Source organism: Candoia aspera, chromosome 6 (genome assembly GCF_035149785.1).
Source record: "Candoia aspera isolate rCanAsp1 chromosome 6, rCanAsp1.hap2, whole genome shotgun sequence".
In the NCBI taxonomy this organism is placed as follows: domain Eukaryota; kingdom Metazoa; phylum Chordata; class Lepidosauria; order Squamata; family Boidae; genus Candoia; species Candoia aspera.
Genome location: NC_086158.1, coordinates 70,541,105 through 70,549,587, shown reverse-complemented (window position 1 = coordinate 70,549,587; position 8,483 = coordinate 70,541,105). Strand labels below are relative to the sequence as shown.

Genomic DNA, 8,483 nt, shown 5'->3' with positions numbered 1-8,483 from the left:
TCCAGCATTGAAAGCCCAATTTTGCAAGTCAGACTAAAACTAGGATTTGGCTCCTGTGGCCCTCTAGAAGTTGCCAGGCTACAATTCTTCACCTCTATGCTGTAGACGTTACTGGGCTTGGCAGCTCAACATCCAAGTCCCGAGGATCCCTGCAATTACAGAAAACACCCGTTGGCCTCAGCAATGGAAACCTGTTTTTAGATCAAGCTTTAGGCCTGAACAGGCAGAACTGCTTCTGCAAGCACGTGCTTAGAGCAGCAATCTTCTTCCGGCGTCTTCCTAATTTAAAACATAATTTTGCAATGACTACCCACTCCCTTTCCTAGAGTCGGCTAGGTCTGACCAACGTGACTCCCAACGTTCGTTAACCTACATCCGGCGGACCTCAGGCTCACACACGGATGTCTTAAACAGAACAAATTAGCTTCAGCCTCTCGGACTGGTTCCATGATTAACCACACATCGCTGAGAGCCCGCCCCTTCCGGAAAACCCGACTGTGATGCGCTGCAGGCCTTCTGGGAGGGCGACGGGATCGTTCCACCTTTCGGGACGCATCGATAAACTTTGCCAGAAGCTGCTGCTCGAGCGGAAGGAGGGCTGCATCGTAAGGGGCGCCACCGTGGCAAGCACTTCCCGAGCTGCCTGTGGATGCGCGGGACTCGCTCGTCCGGCGCTGCTGGGGGTGAAAAAAGGAAACGAAAGAGATCGAGCCTCGACCTCGGAGGCGAGGGAAACCTGCGGGGGAAGACACGGTGTTTCTCGTTCCGAAACAAGACTGCTTCTCTTCTGGTCGGGTGCTTCTGTCACTGGCTAGTCTCAGTGGACCGGACTCCCTAACTTGGATTATAGCCTTACAGAGGATGATGGAGGGGTAGTCTGGCGCGCGTAAAGGGCTTAGGCGCAGTAGACTAGCCTTCCCCAACCTTTAAATCTTTCAGGTGTGTCGGACGTCAACTCCCAGAATTCTCAGCCAGCCTTCGGCCATCCCGGCTGAGGGCTACGGGAGCTGAAATCCAACACGCTTGGGAGGCAACAGCATAGGGCAGTGGTGGACCGGTTTGGGAAGGGAGCTGTCGCCTGTGGAAATGTACAGGGGGAAGTGGGGAGGGATTCTTCCTGCCGCCGTTTAGCTGTTCTAATAAGCGTCCTCCTCGTGGTTAAGAAAGGCTGGCCAGGCAGCCTTAAGGGATGCTATTAACACTTTCTGTTAGTGAACGAGCCGGCCCAGCTCCTGCCTCCGATTACGCGGGGTTCCCTCCGGAGAGGCGTCGGGACCGCCTGCCGCCTCTAGCTCAGATCGCGTGGTGGCCGCTGAGTGGCCCCGAACGCCGCGCGCCCGGACATTCCTGCCGCAAAACGACCCAATCCCAGGATGGTGATTGTCCTTCGGGGGTTTATAGGATGGGGGGGGGGGCGGGGAGAGCGAAGAGGTTTAAGCAGTGACGGGGGCGCGTTAATTTGGGAAGAGCCCCTTTCAAAGCACTTGGGCACGTTGGCAACCTCTCAGAAGAAGCCGAGCGGGACTGGAATGCACGCCTAGGTGCGCAAAGGATCAGCTACAAAGCCAAGCCTCCAGCGGCAGCCATTCCCGCTAGCGCAGGGTCGGTGGGTTCAATGGGACCACCGAAGGCTGCGCTGGCCCGTCTTCACATCGGTTGAGACCTCGCGGGTTTCAAGGGCCACAGGCTGCTGGACTATACCCCCCCCTTTCCCGGCCACCGTGCTGTTGATAATGGGGGCTGGTAGTCCAACCCTTCTGGAGGACACCAGGTTGTGCAGGCTGCCTCTGCATCATCTCTCATGGTGGCCGGGGATGACGGGACTTTGCATTCAGCAATGCTGGCCCGAGGAGCGCTTTCCCCGGGCTCGCGTCGCTCGTCCCAAGAAGCGGCGCCAGCAGTGCTGCAGACAGGCTGTTCACTCTTCCTTAGAAATGCGTTGCCCTCAGTTCTACGAACCTCACGTCCAAAAAACAGGTAGGTAGGTAGGAGGTTGCTTCTCTGTAGTACGAGAATCCAAATCTGGGTTCAGAGACCCTACTAAGCCAAGGATGTGTTGCTTTTAGCCACGATTTCTGCCAAAGGCCGTAGTGGCCCGGCACCCACATAACGGTTACTCATACACCAATGGATAGGTTCCTCAAGGTATGATAAAAAAAAGTCGAGTTGGCGGTCGCGACGGTGTGAGCAAAGCACTGAAAAAACGGCGGGGCTCCACGCGCACCGTCGCGGCGGCCATCTTGACTTTTTTGACCTTAATCTCTGGATACCCCTGTAAGACACAAGCTAAAATTAGCCAAATGATCCAAAGGCCCAGACAAGCCGACCACGTCGTAGCCTAGGCCGCTGCCTGAATTCTGATGGCGTGCAGGCCCAGAAAATCGGGCCGAGTAAGCCAGAAGTGGGCCGCGCAAACCCAATCCAGGCTCAGCGCGCTTTCAAAGACAGATCCAGCCTTCAGCACTTGGCTTCGTTTCCGTTGATGAACGGGGGGAAAGTGGCCCTCATTTGTTCTCTATCCACATCGTAGCACTATCCTTTATTTCCCGCGCTTCCAAAGGGTTGGAGCCAGGTCCGTTTTTTCCTGACGAGCATCAAAAACAGCGGCTTTTAAGACTCCCTCCCCCCCAACGGTGGTTGTGACTAATCGTTTCCCTTTTGAGAGACAGCGGGACTGTTTCTTCGCCATCGTGAAAACCGACTTGGAAGGAAATCCCTTTCTGAAAGCGGGCTTATTCCCAACGACTTGGCTCACCAAGACGGCGATCCAAACTTGGTGGCTAACCTCGGATCTAGAGGTGGCTGGGCAAAGCAAAGAGAGTTTCTGGCTTCGCCTCTTCGCTCATACTTCCTAGCTGAACAGGCTGTTAAGAGGCTCCAGGACACGCGGGGAGCAAATTCGCTAGTTCGGCTCTTCCGAAACGGCGAAACCGGACTTCCCTCAGCCCAACCCCCTACACTTTTTCCTTTCTCCCGGGCACAAAAGTCTCCGGAAAGCAGGACAAACGGGGAGGCGGTAGCTTTCCAAAGATGCAATGAGAGTGAGCGTCAGGCCCTACGCTATCCTTTAGACCGGTCCTTTTAATGTAATCTGCATGGGCAACGGGCATTATATATTACAAGAATATAATACCCACGTATATAAGATACGTTTTGCTATCGCTTTCCCTTTCTTCCCGGGATGTATTTTCGACTTCTCATCCAGTCAACACCAACAGTCCTGGTGGCGTCCCATCCAGGTACTAACCAAAGGAAGGTCGTCTGGATGCCGAATTAATTTTCTGAGTTCGCAATAAGGCACTGGACCATAACTTGATCCTCTAGGTTCGGTTTGCCCGCTACCTCGGGCGGCGAGGTAGTTGGCTAGACTAGGTTTTGTGTTACCCTGTGAACGCAGGTAATGAGCTCTATCAAACAAATGCTTGGTAGACGTGTTTGTTCTTTCAAACAAACATGCCTTGCTTTCGTGAGTTCTAAACGTGGGCCCTCCTCCATCTGAAGTTATTGCTACTCCTGGAGAACTGCAGATTAAGTGTAATTCCTGCAGGAGTATCTTTCCCCTCATCAGGGACGTTACAATGTCAAATAAACGTTTTCTTGAGGCTTGGCAGGAGCTTGAGACAAGAGTCTGGTGACACTTCAAAGAGTCACGCATTTATTCTGGCAGACCAGGCTTGTTAGTGGTTAAAGACTGACTCTGTGTGTCTGCCTACAATAGGCTAGCATGGCTTCCTCTCCGGAAACCAACATTCTAGTGTCATCACGTATAGCGACTGAGTCACGGGGAATGGTCTAAGTGCCAAAGGCCGGGAGGTCACTGCAGTTGATGTAGGGCAAATGGGAGGCATCTCCCCTCCCCCATTTTCTCTGCCTTCAGCTCCCAGAGAGAATTTTTAACGGGGGAGGGAAAGAGAAAGCAAGCATGAATTTCTGGCAAACTGGATGCGTGTCAGAAGGTAAACATTTTCTAGAGATTCGAAGCAGCAATTTCTCCTTGGGCTCCAATAATGAAGACTGCAATCGTGCACTTGTCCCTCGACTTCACTGCAGCTTCCCCCCAAAAGTCCGTGCAGGGTCGCATTGTTGACTCAGCTGGCCGGTGACCAAGTCAACGAATATAAACCAATTTAAACAAGACTCAGGCAGGTCCTTGCAGAGGAGACCAGGCACAGAAGAAGCGGGGCCTCTGGCTCACTCAAGTCGTGTGGCAAAGAGCGTTTCAGGTTCGGTATTGTTTTTTGGGGAAAGACCCTGTTCTTCAGACGGTCTAAAGGGGCCTGACCTGTTTTTGGCATCCCCGGCGCCGTTTGACTTCGACACTTTTCTTTCCAGCACAGCCGGCAGGCCACGGCGAGGGGCCTGCAGGTGCCTCCCCGGCTTCGCGTCGTTCATAGAAGGCTCCTTTCATTTCCCTTCAATAACAACGCCGAAGAAAAGAGGGAGAAGTTATCTGGATCAATGTGGTGGGAGGCGTCCAACCATCTCTCACAGGCCGTAGCAGGATATAAATTCAGAATGAGATGCACTGATTACTTCTGCATCGGCAGTTTTGTCCTGCCTGAGTTCAGACAACTTGACAAAATCTGGTAAAGAAAGACTCCGCACAGATGTATTCACACAACATGCTAAGCTCGGTCTTGGGCTATTAATGTGTGAAGGTAGTCATGTTAACCCACTGGGAGATAATGCGATTGGCGGCCTTAGTTTTTCTGTGGCTTTAATGGGAAACCCGCAGGCTGAAAGCGTTTAGGATCTAGCGTTTAGAAATCGTATGCCGCTCGCTTGAGATAAACCCTATTAAAGTGGACACTGCTTCCGATCAGAGACAGAAGCTAAAGGTCGGGACTGTGTCGCCGCAGAGGAGCGGGACCGAAGCCTAATGCAGAAGCGCTCACATTCATTAACTCCGCTGGAAGCGAGGCTCCGCTGGGGCTGGCCTGGCGGGAAGAATCTGGGAGCGATCGGCAACTTTAGCCATGGGATCGGCAAGACAGCCACCCTTTATTTTCACTCCAGCCAGACTACCGTGTAACGCCGATCAGTTTGTGGATCGTGCAGAAAAGGCACATAATTTACGAATCTGTATTTTTCACCCCGAGAGAGAAAAAGGGACGCGCAGGAAAAGCCAGACAGCCATTTTAACCATGATCAGTTTTTTTTTATTGCTTGAGAACCAGAATGCTCATTTCGCAGTGAACCCGCCACACAAAAACTCCTCCAAGCCCCCGGCGGCTGTGTATCCTTCCACCCGCCCTTGACCTCCAATGGCTCCACTCTTGTGGGATCAGGGACGTATTCCCGGGAGACTTTCTTTCCACCCTTCGGAAGTTTCTCTTCCCTCCTCCCACCCCACCGCCGCAAAGCTTGATTTATTCTCCAAAGGCATCTTCTGACTCCCGCCTTTCCCTCTCCCCGAGCTCGGTAGTGTTCTCAATGAAATCAATAACGCTCTGCGCGTGTGTTTCTTCAACAGACTCGCTAATCACCTTTTAATGCTGTAGTGGGGGGGGGGAGCTCTCAATGAAGCTTCAGCTTTCCCGACCCTCCTCTAGTCCGAGTCAACAAGTGCTCCCCGACGAAGGGCTGGTCCATCCCCCATCCCCGGGTCTTGCGTCTGCTCTCCACTAACGCGCTTGGCATCAGGGCTGCTGCTTAGCGGCGAGGCTGCTGAGCGCCCTCGCTGTACGCGCAACGGGGAAAGACCCGTCGGCCCCAGCAGCTCTCAACTGGCAGCAGTCTGCGGGGGCTCACACCCGCCTCCTGAAACACGTGTCCGCGCTGTTAGCGCTGAGCCTAGGCAGGGTTGCTCCGAAGTAACTGGAAGCAAGGCTGCAAGGAATCAGGTCGAGTCGCCAGACCTCGGTGGGACGGCCGTGGCTCTCCACGCGGAGGAAACGTGTTTCAGAAGGGGGTGTGAAGCGTCCAACAGCCTCTCCCCCTGGAGAGCTCCTCCTCCCCTCTTCAGTCTGCAAGTTAATCCCGAGTTGAATCACCGGTGGCAGAATTTCCTGCCGGACAACGGTGGTACTGTTTGGGCTCGTTTGGAAAAGTCTACTTCTATCAGGAAAGACAGACCGTTTGTAATTATAAATTATTTCTATATCTGTGTATATATATATCTCTATACACACTCACATACAATATATATATAAATATATACACGTATAGAAAGCAGCTGCTGTTGTGTGATTCAGAAACCATGGAACATGGCAGTATAGTAAATAACATGAGAAAACAAATCTATAAAAAGGACAACAAAACAAAAAACCAAAACAAATTTGGATCCTCTCCCAAATATCACAGGGTGAAATGACAACAATAACATAGCAGGACTTCTATACAAGGCAATATACAAAATCCCAACCTGGCTTTAAGCTAGGGAAAGGTGGTGAAAATGGTCTTAATGCTGAAGGTGTGTCTATATATATCTGTCTATATATATATATACACTCATTCCACGCTGACCAACTAAAAACACAAACCTAACAGTGAAATCCAAAACACAAAACACCGTAACAAGCTAGTGTGAGGGTTTTTCTTTTGTTGTTGGCACGTTTTGGCAACCAGACGGTAGCATAATATAGGCATTGCCATATAAAAATAAAAAAGTCCACTTTTGATGACACAGGAATATACAAGACAGTGAGGTATGAGAGATTTTGGGGGATGGTGGGGACTTGTGTCCACGCCCAAAATAAGCTAATGGCGCATAAAGAGCCTAAAATAACAAGAACAGTAATAATAAAAGGACAGGGCACGCAGGACTTGGATGGATGGCTAGAGCTGTCACGGTTTAAGCGATGGGCAGGACTTTGAAGCCTTCCTCCTCTTCCTCCTCCTCGCTATAATGAACTTTCCCGAAATATCTTCTCATGTCGGAGGCATCTTTTTCCTGTTGTAGAATTGATGGGCAGCTATTGTTTTGTTTTCAAAACCCAAGACTAAAAAATGAAAGCAGAGAAGAAAGCAAACAAGCCCCATGAAAGGGGGGGGGGCGAGAGAGGGGAGAGGAAGCAGGGAAGAAACCAGACTGCCAAAGGGAGGGAAGGGGGAGGAAAGGAGGAGATAAGAAAAATCTAACGTGATATTTACCACCACGTCACTGCACGACACAACACTTGTGCATATTGGCAATAGGTTTACCTGCCCCAGCGGCTATTCGAAAGGACAGGAACACGGGCTGTGGAGGAAAAAGGAGGAGGCAAAAATCAGGTTAAAAGGTGGAGCTGCCACAGGCCGCTGCCACCAGCACACTTGAATGCTTCTCAGGAGTCAGCCCTTCCAGAGGTGAAGGGCTAGATGGCTTACCCCAGATGAGGGGCCAAGCAGGCTAGATCCCTAGAGGTGGCCCAGCACCTGGGGCCTGCAGCCATGATCCTCGGTCAGTACTTAAGGGAAAGGGGCTAAGCTCATACCCTCTGAAACCAAGGATTTCAGTGGGTCCACTCAACATCACTCAGCCTGAATCCTGCTCTGGTTTGGTCTCCGCCCTCTGAGGTGAAGAAAAGAAATCCCCAGTCTATCTAACATCGCCAGAGGACACATCATTATCTGTTGTTAGTAGTAAAGTCTCCTTTGAGCTAAGGACCTCTGCCACTGGTGACTTCATGGACAGGTCCAAGTAGTTTTCTTGGCAACAATATGGAGGTGGTTCACCACTGCCTTCTTCCGGGATGCTGTTCCCTACCCTCCTAGACTAGCCTTACCTTCCTGGGATTCTCTTTCAAATACCTGTAAATCTTTTCAGAATGTGTCTTTTGAAGCCCACAAGGCTGCTTTCCCTCCTGCATGCAGCTTTAGGCAAAAAGCACCATGGGGTTTTTTGCCAAGGAGCAGCCCATTGTGGGCTTTCTTTCATTCTACTGCTCTGGTGCCCATCCAAGGAGGCAGGTAGCTATATTTCCACTGCTTTCCAAGATGCTCCAGAAAAACCAATGCTTTTCAGATCTGGGAGAATAGTTTCTAGTGGGCTGTTTTTATCATGCTTATTCACCTTCTTCCCTCCCTTTCCAATTGTATCTCTCTATCCCAGTGTTTCTCAACCGTGGCAACTTAAAGATGAGTGGACTTCAACTCCTAGAATTCCCCAGCCAGCCTTTGAAAAGTGAAGGCTTTTTGCCTCACCACTCTTCCTTTACCCTACAGGTTCCCTCAACAATTTTCCATCCAGATCCTACTGAAATATACCCTCAAGTAAGTCCTAATTTGTTCCCTGGGTTTTATTCTAAATGAGGGTGCATCCTTTAGAACAATCCTAGAGTGCTTCTAGATCAATGACAGTTCTGATCAAATGACAGCCCACAACTTGTATTTCACATGAATGAACATTTAATGGAATTAAAAAAGAAAGAGGCAGGAAGAGACCCTTGGATCTCCTGTAAAATTTGCACTGTCTGTAAAATTCCATGGACTAGTTTCTATTAACAACAACCAGAAAAAAGCCACAGGACAGCTATTTTTTTTCCCCCTGTAATGGATTTTTT

At 50.7% G+C, this 8,483-nt stretch overlaps 1 protein-coding gene across 2 annotated transcripts in view; it reads right to left on the bottom strand.

The window, feature by feature from the left end:
- Positions 1 to 5,425: 5,425 nt before the first annotated feature.
- The window catches only part of INPP5A (inositol polyphosphate-5-phosphatase A), a 299,141-nt gene continuing 296,083 nt past the window's right edge, over positions 5,426 to 8,483 (bottom strand). The window contains exons 15-16 of one of the 2 annotated variants that reach the window (XM_063307365.1): positions 7,144 to 7,180; positions 5,426 to 6,892 (exon numbers count right to left, since the gene is read on the bottom strand). In XM_063307365.1, the coding sequence (XP_063163435.1) occupies positions 6,843 to 6,892; positions 7,144 to 7,180 (87 nt within the window). In that variant the 3' untranslated portion in view covers positions 5,426 to 6,842. Of the gene's footprint in view, positions 6,893 to 7,092; positions 7,181 to 8,483 lie in introns of both variants that reach the window. The other variant, XM_063307366.1, reaches the window with a different exon arrangement.